Below are 17238 nucleotides of genomic sequence, written 5' to 3'. Positions count from 1 at the left end.
ATGCAGTTTTTGGTGGTGGTCAGTACCAAAAGTAGGTCACATAGTGCGCAAAAAAAAAGTATTTAAGGTGGGCCGTAAATATGCCTGAGCCAGCACCGAAGGAGTGAATTCTGCACCATCTTCATTAGAACAGAATGTTATTTCAGTTAAATAGCTTACATTTTGGTACTTTACTTAGGTTTTTTTGAAAAAAAAAAAAAATTGGGAGCAAGCACTGTCATTCGCAGGTGTTTCAAGGGCTGGCTCGTGATACTTGGCGCTTCCCTTACAACCCCGGCTTCTTGGCGTAACTGCCCATTCACGAATGTCACGTTTTCCGAAGCGCTGTAAACACCGCGGCAACAGCAGAGAGCCCAGCACACAGCAGATATCACCTCGGCGTTGTGCCGCTTTCCGAGCGGCGCTGGTGGCCGCCGGGTCCCCCCGCCGCGGCCGAGGCCGCGAACACTCCGGCCCGGCGGTGCCGCGAGGCGCCGCTCCCGCTCCCGGGCAGGGCGGCGGGGCCGGGCCGCCCGGAGGGCCGGGCGGGGCGTGCCGCCCGCCGCCGATACAAAGGGCGGTGCGCCGGAGCCGCCCCCGCTCGAGATCTCGGCCCCCGAGCGAGAAGTCGTCGGCGCTCGGCCCGCGGCGGCGCGTCCCCCGCGCCCGCGCCGCATAAGGCCAAGGCTTTCCGACTTCAGCTACAGTGCTGGCTAAGTCGGGGAAGGCAACACGGAGAGAGCCGCGCGTCCCCCCCTCCTGTCGGCAGCGGGCAGCGGCGGATCGGGCCGGCATGGCGCGGGCAGCGGAGCCGCAGGGCCGGCGGCGCGGCGGTCAGTGCGCTCCCTCGGGCCGGGGGGGGGGCTCCGCACCGCGCCGTGTGTCCGGGGCGGCCCCGCTCCGAGCACCGCGTCGGGTCCCCCTCACGGCAGCCAAGTGCACCCGGGGCGTGCCGAAGTGCGGTGGATGTGCCCGCATCTCCTTTAGCATCTGTTTCTTGTTTCTCGTTTAGGATCTGTGGTTGCCTATTTTACGTCTGCAAAGTTTCTTCTTTATCTTGGGCATGCACTGTCCACTTGGGTAAGTAAAATACCGGCCTGGTAGAAGTAGGATTTTATTAATTTGTCCGTGACTTACCTGAGTTTTACTGGTAGTTTCCAAAAAATCTTCACACACATCGCACAAACACAGAGGACTGATTACAACACCTCGCTGTTAAGTCTTCATAATCTTTATGTGATACATTGTGGTAGGTTCAGGTGTAGTGCAGAGTAGTGCAGTACTCGCTTTCTGGAGGGCCTGGCTCTGTACCTCTTTGTACTTTTTAAATAACTACAGAACCAGTGCGACTCCTTAAAGAGGAGCAGAGAGAGAGACAGTCCATTACAGTCCATGTATCTGAATGACTTGTATTTACTAATGGGAAATACTCAGTGTTTACAATGGACCCATTACTTCTTAGCAAACCTGATGACACTGTCAGGAGATGTCTCTTTTTCTGTAAAAACGTTTGCCTTCTGAAATGCTTTCCTTCTGTGCTAAAGTAACTCACTTCACCAGCTTTTACTCAGTTGAAGGCTACTACAAAAATCCAAACACCACCTTAAAATATGTATTAAAAAATAGACAGTGTGGTTCTATTCTATATAATAAAATTAAGAACATTAAGTCTCCATATAATGGCTTGATTAAAAAAAGAAGTGAAAAATTCTCCCCTAATATTCCTTGTTTTGCCTTTTAGTCCTGCATTGGGTTCTTTTGATGTGTGCATTGAGCAAATGGCTGATCTACAGTTACAACACTGCCTGCCTGATTCTGGCAGCTTCTTGCTTTCACTAACCTAAAGGGTCCTATTGATGTTTCTGTTGGTGGAAGAAGACTTTGAGTGGTATCAAACACATGTTTAAACAAGTGCAGTATTTTGGCAGTTGTTAATATTACTGAAGGAGCTGAGTGTTTCTGTTTGGTTTGCTGCTTTTTAGAGGTCAGGGTTGTTACCTGCAGCAGTTTTTGTCAGTCATGCCCACGAACCCTGCTTGCTGCTCTATGAGGAGTGCTTCGAAGCTTTTCAGTAGGGTTGCTCTCAGAGTACATGAGTAAAGGTGACAAAGCAGAGTTTGAGAATAATGTTGCACACCATAACAAACATTAGACTGCAAAATATCTATTCAGCTGTTTAGCAATATTAATAATGTACACCTGGTAATGGTCTGGTAGGTTTTGTGCTGAAAATCTTGATTCAAAAACCCCTGACCAAGCCTGCTGAAACAACCTGCTGAAATAACAGAAATACATCTTATTTTATATCTCCTAAACTTTGCTATTCCTGTACTCTGGAGGTTTTTGATACTAGGAAAAATAAACAAATACCCAAATCTTTAGAACTCCAAGTAATAGGTCATCTCTGTTCTAGAATGGCTCTGCCCACAATACAAAACCTGATAGAAATGGAGTTTTACTGTAACTGAGGGAGCTAATTAGGTTTCTGTGTTACTATTCCTAAATAAAAAGAAAAACCTGTAAATGATTAAACATGTCACAGCTCAACAAATGTTGAGACTTGAACAAAGTCTAGACTCTGTCAGGCTCTGGCTGAGTAAAGCATTTGAGCTGTGCTTGGCCTCAGGGATGTGCTCTGCTGAGCTGGAGTCTCAGACCTTATTGCATTTAATCCATGGCTGTCAATCCCTCAGCAGTAAAGAGGGAACAGGATGGAACTGGGTTTACCTTGTTGCTGCCAGGCCTAATGCTTCCCAGAAGGTCAGTTGGTTGCAATTTCCCAGCCTTATCTGTGCCCCTCAGACATCAGGAGGCCTGTCAGCAGGTAGTAGCCTGGCTCCTGCTGAACTTGCTGGCTTCAGTTCTGAGGTGGGATTGGAAACGTTCCGTTTGAGATGATTGTAAGGATAATTATAAATAAAGAAGAGGAAGAGCTGTCTTTAAAAGGATAGTGAGGCTAAACATCTGTAGCCATTTAGAAGTTTTGAAATACCCACATTTTGAAGTGGGATTAAGTATATATAATCAAGGATTTGCCTGATTCTGAGGACAATGTTTGCTGTTTAAATTTCAATAGAGCCTAGTTTGAGGTTATGTACCTGCTTCAAGCCTCTGTAATTCACTAATATTGTTCTTTTATGACACTTGTTGATCTTTGCTTGCTCTTTATGGCTTTTAATTCTTGAAAGAAACTCATGCTTCCAGGCTGGAACAGCTTTGGTTACCCCAAGAATTGTCTCTGTGGATTGGCCTGATCAAAATACTCTGAGTAAATGAATTGGATAAGGTTGAGCAATGTTTAAATGAACTGTATAGAAAAATCCTGGTTTCACTGGAGTCAAGGGAACCTTCCCATGAATTTCAAGTGAGATTCAGTTTTTAAATCTGACAGTAGTGTCTGGCACTGACTTTCTCATGCTTAGATTTTTTTTTTTAAATGCCTTTTTCATCTTTTCAGAATTAGGCAGCTGAAACATCTCTACATAAAGAAAAAACCCAAACTTCTGTTGTGAAATGTTCTTGTGAAAGCACATTTTTGGCTCACTTTTCTAGCTTAATAAACAGTTATACAGGCTGATCAAAACTTAGTTCATCCACCTGCATGTATTTTAAGTGAAATACTTTAAAGTACCACCTCAGATTATATTAAGTGAATGACTGACTTGGGAAATTATATCCCTGTGGATTTATTGCTGGGATATTTTCTATATATTTGTACTAACTAACCATGGAATATAAGTGGAATATATTTACAGATGACTTTAGGTGTATTTCAACTGAAAATTGGTTTATTATATGTGTGAGGGGACATGAAAGATAATCATGCTTGTAGTAGGATTTCTCATTGGATTTAGTTAAAAAACATAATACCCAGAGTTTTGCTTTGAACAGATGAAATTTCTCTTTCCACATGATTGGAGTATAATTTTTTTCTGCCTACGGTTAGGGAAAAAAATATGAAGGTTTGCACATTACAATGTTTACAGAAAACTCCTTCAGGGAACTTGAATAACATTAAAAGGCAAATGCTTTTTGTGTCTGTACTATATTGAAGACTTTAATCAAAGTGCAGTTATTTTGACTCTCCAAATAGCATGCTTTTTATGTATGTCTTGATTGCTGTGGGACGTGGTAAGTTAGATTTGGCAGGCTTCGCTTTTTAAAAGTACTTGTATTTTTACACCTCCCCCAGCCCTTAAGAATATTTGAGGTCCTTAGAAATTTGTACTATTTGCTGTATCACCTAGCAATTGTTTATTTAAGATAAGGCAGCAGAAGAAAACAGTTTTGTGTTTGGTTTGTAGAAGGCTAATGTTAAGGGGACCTTTATTAAACAACCTGTGTGCCTTAGAATAGTATGAATGATTTCTATTCATCTGCTCTGTTACTAATTACATAAAGCATTTTCTGTCGTTCATTTCTTGCAATATAATAAAGTGAGATATGACTCCCATCATGTGACAGCAGAAAAACCCCATGTATTCATTAGCAAACCTGAAAATGTTTTGAATAGTATGGAATTTACTTCACTTGCACATGTTTAGCAATTTGGGCTCCCTTTTTGTACCTGCAGCAAGTGGTATCAGAATGTGAAAATGTATTCTAAGCACTAGGTTAAACTAGCAATAAGTTAAATAGGCTGAACTAGCAATGAGTTTACAATAGATTAAATGAGCTCTGATATTCTACCTCTGAGTAATATGCCAATGCTTAACACGAAAACAGCTGAAGTCCATTGACTTAGGAAACTGTAGTTAACATTTCTCCATGTCCTCCCTAAATTGTATGACTTGCCTTCACTCGACTCACTCTTGTGTTTTAAAGCAGCACTTAAGCTTTGATCGTCTAAGAGCAAACTGTTGTCTCAAAGTTATTTAAATAGTGTCAATAATCAGTAAATCTGTTGTTAATATTTGATCTGTGCTGGGGAATTTATGTAAGCTTTTTGAGGCTTTTTGGATGTGGCTGATAATAGACTCGGTCCTGTAATACTATAATAGAAAATACCTGGGATTTTTGGATGTGGTGTTACAAACTGTAATGATTCACTTGATTAGGACAGATGATCTTAGTGATACTGGGACAAAATCAATGGTGACAGGATACACTAATAAAAAAAACCCAGAACAAAAACAACCACCCCCACTCCACCCTTGCATGCATAACAAACCTTTATTTTCATCCAGATTCTTTGTCAGGGCGTTAGTAGAACAGTGAACCTGTGTGCCTGCAGAGTGCCAACAGTAATGCTGCATGTGTGTGTTCTCTGTTACTCTCACAGGGAGATCGCATGTGGCATTTTGCTGTGTCCGTGTTCCTGGTGGAACTTTATGGGAACAGCTTACTCCTGACTGCGGTCTATGGACTGGTTGTGGCGGGATCTGTTCTTCTCCTGGGGGCCCTGATTGGAGACTGGGTGGACAAGAACTCCAGGCTCAAAGGTTAGATGTCTAGAGCAGGTTATTTGCTTAAGGATGGATCAAATTAATGTTAAAGCTGATAGAGTTAATTCCTCAAGTCACATACGAGCATGGGGCTTGCTAATTTCTTTACAAGAAGGGTGGAGTAGAGTCTGAGTGGTGATGGTTACACAAAGATACTGTCTAAGACAGGAGGAAAACAGTTTTAGGTGGTGATTATGTTACTCAGGCTAAACCTGTGTGGTATGGAGAGATGCCTGGAAATGCAGAAGGTAAAAGCCCACAACTTTTAATGACCAGGCTCTTTACAGTCTTACACTAACATACACTTGCATTATTTGTTGTCTTCTGTCAGGATACAAACATCTTTCACTTCAGTGTAAACACACACTGCATTTGCATAATATGTATTTTAAAAATGTATGCTCTAGCCTGTTATATAAAGAAAATGGCATCAAGTTCTTCATATGAGTTTTTACTTTCCAAAAGTTTACAAAATAGCATCCCATCCATCCATGGTAGGTTGAAGATAAGTTTTAGAGGTTTGAGCTAGGCTTTTACTACTGGAAAGATAACATCAGCATTTAAACAGACTTTGATTGAGAAAAGACCTACTTGGACTATGAATCAAGAGCTACAAAGTTACATCAGACATCAATTTGTTTCTCTAAGACAATGGAAGATTAAAATGCAATATGAAGTAGACTTTTGCTGCTCATATTTTGGGAAGACTAGGAAAATAAAATTATTTAAGGAAACTGTGCATGTTCCTTAATTATGTCCTCCCTAAGGTTATAGTTAGCTCATTCTTATTTCATAACTATTGTTCTCTGTTTTGATTTAAAACAGTGGCCCAGACATCCTTGATCGTACAGAATGCATCTGTCATCCTGTGTGGTATTATCCTGATGGTTATCTTCTTGTTTAAGACACAACTCTTGACATTATACCATGGATGGCTTCTTGTGAGTGCTTGAACTTGTTAATAAGAAATTATTTTACAAAGAACTTTGGGGAGCATGGGAGATGGATGAATTTTTATTTTTTTTTTTCCTCTAGTCTGTTTAGACATTTCTGGGAGCTAAAACTGGCAAATGAAATTGAGCTTGTTGCATAAACAGACATGATTGTTTTCTGCCAGGAATTGTAAAGTAGACTTGATCTTGTTTTGTGTGAATAATAATGCCAAAATGTGTGAATTCAAATGTAAAATCCTTTTCTGCTTGTGCAGGAGGTGGAGATTTTTCTTCATGAATTTTTCTCACGTTGTAACTCTTTCCCCCCCTCTCTAGACGGTGTGCTATATCCTGGTTATCACAATAGCAAATATTGCCAATTTGGCCAGCACTGCCACAGCAATCACAATTCAGAGGGACTGGATTGTTGTGGTTGCAGGGGAAGACAGAAGCAAACTGGCAGGTGAAATATGTTGCTTTTTTAATACTTTACGTGTCTTACTTTCCAAGCTTGGGTTTTTTGTTTGTTGTTGTTTTTTTTTCCTAGACTGGAGTTTTACAGATATTAGTGCATCTTTGAGTTCCAGATATTATGATAAAACATCAAGTCAAGGGGCAGCCTTTATTTTGCTCTTCTTTGCTCTGACTGAGATCAGAAATTACTGTTGTGATTACAATTCACTTAGGCATCCCTAAACTTGTTTTGTCCTCTTTTTAGACCTGCTGCAGATCTGTCAGGAAAACTAGTCTTGCTGAACAAGCCAAGTGTTGCAATACTTTATTTTTAGGTCCCTGGAATGAAACAGAAAACTCTTGCATAACTGGGCTCCTCTCATAGGGATCCAAGAGGCACATGAGAATGAAGTCCAGAACAGTTAAGTAGGTGGATCAGGATATTGCCAGTAGGTAACACTGTGCATGCAGACACACTGGAAATCTTGTATTTCTCTAGAATTAGATGTCTAACTCAGAGCTGTGAACACCTTTCTTCAGTTGTCAAAGGAAAGTAGAACTTCCAATTCCATCTGATACTTTTAATCTTTGACCACAGACTTAATCATCTTTTTTTACCTAGAAAATATTTTTCCTTCCTCCCACCCTTTCTTGTGTAGTAGCACTGGTACTGTTAGAAGAGGGAATGAGTTCTCATTCAAATTCTACTGCAGCTTGGTAGTCATGACAGTACTTAGATGTTGGAGTTTGGGAACCTGCCCAAACCTGCCCAAGGATGCATTGAATCTGACTCTCCTTTGCTGGGGGTACTCTTTGCCCCAAGACAAATCACCCCAAGGGGTGTATGATGGATCTTTGGCTCTGTTGCTCCTCTGACTGTAACAGACAGGGAAGCAGCACTTTTGCAGTGAATTTGATCAGGTTATATGGGCTCTGAATCAACCCCATAAAGGGGCTTGAGCCTTCTCACATAGAGGAACTGATACTGAACTGCAAACACAGAGCAGAGCAGCTTAACATTACCAAGACATTTATAGCTTACTAGCTCTGCAACTAAAGTTAGTCTGACACAGTTGAAATAATTCCAGGCCTAGATAGCATTTCAGCTTCTGGACTCTGATTTTGTATGAAGCTGCTAAATTGCCCATAAACTTTGGAATCCTTTTAGGGATTTGAATCCTGTATTCCAGATTTTTTACTTGATGTTTATCTTCAGTGAAGGAATATTACTTACCCATCTTATCCAGGAAAGGGTAATTCTTAGATGCATTGGAAGTGCCATACTTTAATTTTTTAGTATTGAAATTTTCCCCTGTAGTCTTTTATTCTGACCTTGCTGTCCCTTTCTAGGTCATGCCTTTTGTAGAGCAGCAGTACAGGTGAACTTTCTTCATGCATGTGAATCACAGGTAGAAAAATAGCAGCTGTCTGTAAGAGTCTTAGTTTTAATAGTTCTCATTAACCTTTCTTCCTGTGTCAGATCTTACTCAGCAAATCATCTCCCCAGTGCCTGTCCTGCATACCACAGCTGAGATAAGGCACAGGCCACACCTGCAGAGAACTGCCTGGGAGGCAGTCCTGCCTCTTCACTGCTTCATGGTCCTGGGCACAATTGTATGACCCCATAGATTTTTGTACTGAAAAATCAGGCAAGAGGTTACTCTAAATTCTCATTCAAAAACAGCCACTGAATTAAGCACCTTAGTTCAACAGATTTATCTAAAAGATCCCTTCCAGGCTGAATAGGGTTGTTTTGCGTTTAATCGTGATTTAACTTGGAGATTTGAAGTTCCCTCACTTAAAATAATGAAGTGCCAGCATTGACTTTGTGGCAAATACTGTTGTCCATGTCTGCTCTGCTACCTTTCCTCAAAGAGGAGCCTAAGTTATGCAAGTTAGTGAAGTAGGGAAATAAAAAATTCCCTTGGCTTCCCCTTCTTCATTGCCATTAATTAGTTTTCCTATTCACTCTTACTTTGTACCTTTCCTGAGTGGAAATATTAGCCTTCCTCAAATACTCAAAAAACAAAGCTCAGTTCTTGGAATTTCTAAAGCAAAGTATTATGCAAGCATCTAAATTATTTGACTGAGGGTTAACTACATTAACACTGAATTGACTTAGAATTCTAAATAGAATAACATAAATGTTTCTTTGAATGGCGAGGAATAATTCTCTATAGGTTCAGTAAAGCAGCTTTGTACTGATGTACAGTTTCACTTGTCCTTCAAAAGCTCTAATTTCATAGTAGAACTCTAAAATGGGCTTGAGATGTACTTCTGTGTAGAAGCCCTGATATGTGAAACCCTTGAGTGTCAAGCAACTTGTAGGAGTGGAACAATGGCACTACTAACTGGGAACTCAGAGGAACCTGGAGGGTTTAATGACACTGAAATGGCTAAGATTGAGGAGAGTGAGGCATCCCCTCCCAGCAAATGGAAGATGCATTTGTTCTAAGCATGGACTGCTTGTTTTGACTGTTAACATCAAAGTGTGGAACAGAAAGGAGTGAGGACTTTGCTCAGTAAGATCTGAGAATGCCTACAACTGCCATCAACCAGTGTGACTCAACAAGGAAAGGTAAAGCCATTTCAAAGGTCTGCTGCTATCGTGGTGGTGCTGTTGTCACCAGCTGTTAGCAGTAAGTGAAGGAGACTAAGAAATATGTGTTGCAGTATTGGGAGATAGTTTCAGCAACTACTATCTTTACAGGAAAGAATTCCACCTAATGAGATTAGCATGCACAATTCCAGCAGGTTTGAGTGTTACAGAGAGAGACTTAGGAGTCCACAAGATCATTGTTGTGATATGTAAAGGTGATCTGATCTCAGGACCAGCAGTTTTACCTGCAGAATTACACTTTCAGTGTAAACCCAGCATGCTTAATCTAGAAGACCTCATGCAGGCAAAACTGGCAGGAGTAGGGATTTGGCTTAGAAACACCTTGGTTGATGGCAGTGAACTTAAACACTTGAACACTCTGAAGGTGCCTCTGGTTTCTCCCGTTGGAACCACTTACAGTCAGAGCAAGACTACTTAGCTTGATGTTTGTGCGTGTGTAATCCACTCTTATGCTAGTGAATATTTAACTGTAAGTGTTCCACAGTTATTTTATGCCATCATAATTTCTGACAGATATGAATGCCACAATAAGAAGAATTGATCAGTTGACCAACATCTTGGCCCCAATGGCGGTTGGTCAGATAATGACGTTTGGCTCCCCGATGATTGGCTGTGGATTCATTTCTGGCTGGAACCTGATGTCAATGTGTGTGGAATATCTGCTGCTCTGGAAGGTTTATCAGAAAACCCCTACTCTGGCTCTCAAATCTGCCAAAGTTGAAGAATCAGAACTGAAACAGCTGAATGTAACAAAAGGTACTGAAAACACAGAAGTAACTGTTCAAATTTACAGTATATTAATTGTATCAGTCAAATGAAGTGTTGACTTCTCTACAGACACTGTTTTGAGGCTATGTAGCTTTCTACTCAGAGCTTGGAGGTTTCAGGTTTTGGACATAAATACCAGAGACTCTAATATAAGTAACAATACTTAGTGCAGCTGTTGGAGGAATTCCATAAAACACAGCCAAAGAATGATCTCTCTCCTCTTATTTAACCCTTTAGAGTAGGTATACCCTCTAACTTAGGACTGATTGTAAGGAATGCTCCTGTTCATCTGTACCATAGCTAATAATCTGGACAAAGCCCTTGGCTCTGTAGTTTCTAAGGGAAAAACAACCTCTGTAAGACTATTTCTTGCTAACTCATTTCTACTTATATATAGTACCAACATGCTTTCAGGAGGTTGTAGAATAGGTGGTCTAGCCTGGCAGGCTTGAATGCTATGCTGCATGAAATGGTGGAGGAATAAAAAAATCTACTTTGACCTTCAATTTTGCTTTCTTGGCCAAGCAGAGCTAATGAGGCTTACAGTGTAGATGGCTATGACTATGGCTATTCCTATAAGCAGCCTTAAAATTGGTATTAACATTACTTCAGGTAGACTGAATATCAGCAATAAAAATTGTTTCAGAAGCACAAATTATTTCTATGAATTATTTGAAGTGTTAGATACTGGAATACCAAACATAAGTGTTTTCTCATTTTTTAAGGTTGCAGTATGTGAATGCTACTGAAAGCTCATCTCATGGGCTCCAAAAACCAATAGGTTGCAATTTTGGGTTTTTTTTAAGAAATATGAAGAATTCCTGCTTTTTGTTTAAATGCTAGCTAGCAATTTTTGCTCAATATAAGGTGAGATAGGAAGCTGCTATTAAAAGTACTGAAGAGACATATCTTGCCAGCCATCAGATCCATTGTGGTAATGGCTGGTCTAGTAAGCTCTTGGACTAGGCTGATGGCAGTCCAGGGTAGGGGAACAAAATAGAGTGTAGAAGGCTCCATGGCTTTGGAACTGGCTCTTAATGACTTCTGAAAAACGAAGCATTTAGCAAATGTCAATATGTAGGAAACACCTCTTAATCTTTGCTATTGCAGTATCTGATTTTTAGTAGGAGACTTGTATTTTTAAAAATATCAAGAATATTTCTTTTCTCACTATATGTGGAGTTAGTTTTAAGCTTAACAGTGTAAAAACACTGCGCAGGCATCCAGACATTTGTGGAGTTTCTATCCATATTACTAAATGTAAATACTGCTATGGGGTTTTTGGATTTATTTTTTTTTTGGTGCCTTTTTCCTATATTACAGTGAAAATAAAATTGTAGAAAAGCCTGGTTTGAAGGGGTTTTTTAAGTCAAGCTTTGAAAACTTTCGCCTCTGGATAGGCTTCAGCCTTAGTTCTTCTACCATGACATGAGATATTGACAGGTGTTTAAGTATTCCCTTCTTTCTGCAATTAGTGTATTTAAGCATACAAAGCTGTGTTAAAATGTCGACTAACATTAGCTTTTGTTAAACAAATAATTTCTTTATGAAAATGGAGCATTCAGTCGCAAGTCTAGAAGCAGGCAGTGCTTTCTTCTATCACAGTTTAACTAAATAAGCAGGAGTTGAAATTGATAGGGATAAATTTTACTTGATCTTCCCTACAGGTGGGATTTTTAGGACACTTTTTAAATTATTTAGGTAATTCAGAGAGAGCTTGGCCGTGGTGTTTAACTGATGCACTTCTGCAGAAGTGAACTTGCTGCCTGTCGGTTTACGCTGTGCGCTTTCCAGGCAGGAGTGTATCTGACAGCTGCCTTTCTGTTCACAGAGAGTGACATGAAACCTGCTGAAGGAGTGCAGTTAATTGTTGAGAAAGATGTAACTGGCTTTGAGCCCCCACAGGAGAAGGAAGTCGGCTGCGCTGCCCGCATTGCTGAGCCCTTCATAACGTTCCGTGACGGATGGGTCGCCTACTACAACCAGCCGGTGTTTCTCGCAGGCATGGGTCTTGCATTTCTGTACATGACTGTTCTGGGCTTTGATTGTATCACTACAGGCTATGCATACACTCAGGGGCTGAGTGGCTCCGTGCTAAGCCTCCTCATGGGTGCCTCGGCAGTCACTGGAATCATGGGAACAGTAGCTTTCACTTGGCTTCGTCGCAAGTGCGGCCTCATCCGCACAGGCCTCATTTCTGGAGTTACTCAGTTTGCTTGTCTGATCTTATGTGTCATCTCTGTATTTATGCCTGGAAGTCCTATGGATTTGACTGTTTCCCCATTTGCTGACATCAGTGCCAGGCTATTTGAAAATGAGCCATTACCTACTATAGCATCTCCAGAACCTGAAATGATTTTGGCAACTGGAATGCCCAACTTGTTAAACGGGTCTACTACTCCTGCTAACAGCGACCCAGAGATGAGTCCTGAGCCCGTGCCTTTGATCTCTGTCAGTCTCCTGTTTGCAGGAGTCATTGCTGCTAGAGTTGGTGAGTATTATGTCTCTATTAAAATTTTGTTTATTAACTGCTTTTCATTTTAAAGATCGCAGTGCCTGTCAACTAAATACAAATTTTAATTTAGAATTTAGGCTATAGTTGAAGTGCTGTATCACGTTTTATACTTCACATAAAAATGATCACTGGGGCAAAGAATGAAGTACTAATTTCTTGTACATTGCATGTCACTAATGGGAAAAAGTTACCACATTTGGAGATGAATGTAACTGGTTTTTTGGAATGCTCATATCAATGATATTCTATCACAGCCAAATGAAACTGTTACTAGGAAACAGAACTAAACACGTCTGCTGTCAAAACCTTCAAACTCTTGGTTAGCGTAGTATTAGTATTTGTCAATAGCAGCAGTCAAATGCATGAATGTAATGAACAATAACTGTCATTTGTAGAATCTTTGTACTTAATTTCTGCAGGTTTTGCTGAATTGAGGAGGAATAAAATACTTGATTCACATGTCTTAGGTTTGTTTGCAAGATAAACTTTTAAAGCTGAATCATTAATGGACTAAAACAGTATGGAAGTTAGTGTCAACTGAGACCATTTTAAATTATGTATTCTGCATAGTTTAAACATGTTTAATTCTTTTGCAGACATCTTTTGCAAAACTCAGTGGTTGTAGCTAGCATGAATACACAGTAAATAGCTGTTTAAACCAGCTATTTAAACAAGGAAAAGATGAGCGAAATGTTAACTTCATAGACATGTTGAAGCAAGATATGACAGGCAAGTTAATGTGTCCAGTTGTATGTATTATTTCAGGAAATATTAGTAAAAGGAAAGTAAATTGCTCTTGACTGTGAGTGTGAAATCAATTCTAGTCATACAAGAGGATATCTTATCCTGTGCATTTTTGGCAGAAATTAGCATTTGGAAGGAGGAATTGTACTGTGCCAGTGATGAGAGCTTACCATGAGAATCCCAGTTGCATGGATAACTCTTTTTTTTCTTTTTTCTTTCCTCTCCATAGGCCTTTGGTCCTTTGATTTGACTGTCACACAGTTACTCCAGGAAAATGTGGTAGAATCTGAAAGAGGCATCATAAATGGTGTCCAAAACTCCATGAATTATCTTCTTGATTTGCTGCACTTCATCATGGTCATCTTGGCCCCAAACCCTGAAGCTTTTGGCTTATTGGTGCTTATTTCTGTGTCTTTTGTTGCAATGGGCCACATAATGTACTTCAGATTTGCCCAAAAAACCTTGGGAAAACAACTGTTTGTTTGTCGCACTCCTGATCCCAAAACAGCCCCTGACAGTTCACCACCTGGTAATACATCTACTGTCTGAAAGGATCCACTTCACTTACTAACTTTGCTGCACAAATATCATGGTTAAGCATGTATACTCCCTTTTTATGACCCTGTCTGAGGTGTTTCTCTAGAGTTGAATGCATAACTTAGCTGTCTGGGGAAGCTGTCCCAAGAGAGAAAATTCGTATTACAGCAACTCTGTAAAAAGGCTTCACTTTTGGCAGAGGACAGCCCAGTTGGATCTTGACAGCTGTTGTATCAAAGGGTCCCCAGCAGTCATATGTCTAGTGTTTGATCTCAAAAATAATGTTGAAGTTGTGTTGCTGACCCCCACAGTGATACTGTTGGGTGGTTATAATTACTCAGTTTGCTCATAAATTCTGAACAGTTCTTGTGTTCTCTGAGTAAAATGAAGGGTTTTTTCAGTTGCTTCATAATAACTTGTTATACAGTATTTGGGGTTTTTTTTGGAGTTTTTCTCCAATATTCCCATACCATGAACGGTTCTGCTCCCCTACCTTCTTTAAATTGGTATAAATGTCCTTTATTAATGTTGGACTTTGATGGTCCTTGTGGGTCCCTTCCAATTCAGAATATTCTGTCATCTTTTGTAGATTCCTGAAGTGGACTCTTAAGTTTTTGATGTTTTCCCCAAAACCATTATAGTATTTTATCTGTTTTGGTTTAACTTTATGGAAACACCTTTGCAGGCTTTTTTGCATGTTTCCTTACAAATTAGACAAGTGTTAGGTACAAGATATTGTATTACACTTTTGTTGCACTTCATAGAGTGAAACAGCCTCATTTAGCAGAAGCTATTGATGTAACATTACAGAGCATGGCTTTTTAATTGCAAATTGCAGGTTTGCTCAGGCTTGTAGCAGAAAGTGCTAAGGTCAGGAGTACTGGTACAGAAAGATAAATTCTAGTGCTAACTTAGTTTTTTGCCTTAGAGTACAAGCAGCTTTAATAAATTTTCCAATATATCAGGCTTTAATAGAGTTTCTGAAAACAATTGTATTTGAAAATACTTAATATTTCAGGCAAAAGAAGGTGGATTACTTGCATTTATGTAATGTGTATCTGAGTTTTGGCTTTGTTCTAAACTATCGCTAAACCAATGAGATGGTGGACTGTGTGACCCTCTAAAGCTGACACATCCCTCTGTTCAAGAAGTTCTTGCATTTTTGCTCGTTTCTTTACCCTGCATGTGTGCTAACACAGTATTTCCATAGCCATTAGCCCTATGTGCACTCTTGTGGAAGCTGTGCACTTTGCTTTCTCAGTAGAGTTGAACCAGGTGGTGTTTTGAGTTTTCCTATGGCATGGCAGTCTGACTTCTAAACTTCAATATTGGTAAAATGTTTGTTTGCAAAGTAAGTAGTATGCAAAAAAATGTCAGCAGCTTGTGAAAAGTATCCTCTAACTTTTAAGGTTGGTTTTTTTTTTACTTTAGGTACTGTCCTTCACAGTCATATTGTTGCCAGACTTCAACCCTGGAATGTGTGTGAACTCCATTGAAATTAAAGGCGTTACACCAGGGCTGAATCTAGGCCATTCATCACAATTTTTTTTAACAATTACATTCTCTATCAAACTAAATAGAATGTAAAGAACCTCTAGTGGTCTTTGTCTCAGATACAATGTTTTGTAAGGGGAGTGAAAGTGAATTAATGGGAATCCAGTGTACAACTAATGGACTTGTAGCCCGCATTTTTCAATACCTGGATGTAACAATTTTCTCTAGTGGACCAAAACCAATAATTACTCTATGTTGCTGAAAGTTTCTCAGGGATGTTTTCACTAGGTTTGTAAGTGTTTATACTTTGACCAAGCATTGGCAGGATTTTTTAATATAATGAAGTAAAATGTGTAATTTAGAGTAGGTTTAAAATTTGTGACTCAATCCTGAGTGTAACTTAAGGAAAAGGGAATTTTGCCATCAGGAGAATTTGTCAGAAGACAAAACAAGCTTATCTAGATTTGTAGAACAAATATACCCAAAGGATAGCCTATATAGTATAAGTACACTAGTAAATAAAACACCTTTGATGTGCCAAATATGTTTTCTCATGTGTATCTAGTTTAAATTGGGACCAGATTTTAATATTGCTAAATATAAATCAAAGCAGTCCAGATGTCAGCGAATGCCTCTATACTGCACTTTGAACATCTGAATGCCACTGTGTATAATTGGACTCCCTGACCACCAGGGAAACAAAGCTGAAAATGCAGCCTTTCCTGGACTGTCTGCAGCCCACAGAACCCAGCGTGCCTAAAACTTAATGCCATAGCACTAAGCATCAAACATCCCATCAGGGGATGTATTCCTGAAGTTTAGAGAGCTCCAAAAGCATAACAAAGAAAGCTGGGAGCATGTAATGTACCTGCCTATTCTCAAAATGTTTTAGTGTTTGTTTGTTTGTTTGTTTTTTCCAAGGGCAATTTAAGGTGTACTTGAATTGAGTAGCAATTTGTTTCATAAATAGTTCCACTAGAGAGTGCAGTCAGGATCTCGAGCCAAAAACATAATATTACGAGGGGAGTGGACCTTTGTATGTTAGGATTCATATGTGCAGATCACAGCTGGAAGGCAAGACAATCCTACAGTAAAAAAGTGGATGCTAGCTTTAAGAGGAATAAGGAGGTCTACTTTAGAAATCTGGTATGTATTGGTCTGAGTTGGATGTCAAAAAATGTTTGCTGCTTGAGCACAGCCCATTTGTGTGCGAGTCTAAGATGTACACAGACACCTGTACTTGTTAGTGCTTTGGAGCAACGTGGAGCCTGAAGTCTTACTTAGCAGGACTTTCATAAAGTAAGCATTTTTGGCCTTGTATTTATTTATTTTTTTAAAAAATGTGTCCAAATTGGATGAAAACTGCCCTTAAAAATGTTCGCACTAGAAATTAATCTTACCAGAATATTTTATTATACAACCTTATGCTGGACATAGTATTGATTTATGTATTGTTAAAGCTAATGAATAAATTTGCATAAAACCTTATTTGTCCTGTATCATTTAGTTTGGGGGATGCTGGTGTGCTACATTTAGCATTGGTCCTGTGGATGAAGGTTTTCAGCATCATGGGATGGAACAGCCTTGAAGTACAAACAAAAAGCACTGAGGAAGCAGCAAATGTCAAGTGTAGTCAAAACCTTTCAATGGCCCTATAACTCTTCAGTGCATTGCTTTTTATTTTTATCACAGTGGTAATGTAAGGCACAATATTTGGAGATGAAGTTGTGGTATTGAAACTGCGGCCCAGGT

At 39.8% G+C, this 17238-nt stretch overlaps 1 protein-coding gene across 1 annotated transcript; it reads left to right on the top strand.

Moving 5' to 3' along the window:
• Positions 1-622: 622 nt before the first annotated feature.
• SLC40A1 (solute carrier family 40 member 1) lies at positions 623-16974 on the top strand. The gene is made up of 8 exons (XM_018071853.3): positions 623-812; positions 992-1059; positions 5261-5420; positions 6249-6364; positions 6692-6818; positions 9942-10184; positions 12028-12687; positions 13685-16974. Exons 1-8 carry the CDS (start codon positions 773-775, stop codon positions 14002-14004), a joined length of 1734 nt encoding a protein of 577 aa, XP_017927342.1. The 5' UTR covers positions 623-772; the 3' UTR covers positions 14005-16974.
• The last annotated feature ends 264 nt before the right edge of the window (positions 16975-17238 follow it).

Source organism: Manacus vitellinus, unplaced genomic scaffold (assembly GCF_001715985.3).
Source record: "Manacus vitellinus isolate BGI_N305 unplaced genomic scaffold, ASM171598v3 scaffold_20_pilon, whole genome shotgun sequence".
NCBI lineage: Eukaryota > Metazoa > Chordata > Aves > Passeriformes > Pipridae > Manacus > Manacus vitellinus.
The sequence above is the reverse complement of the archived record's forward strand: the minus strand, read 5'-3'. Positions and strand labels throughout refer to the sequence as shown.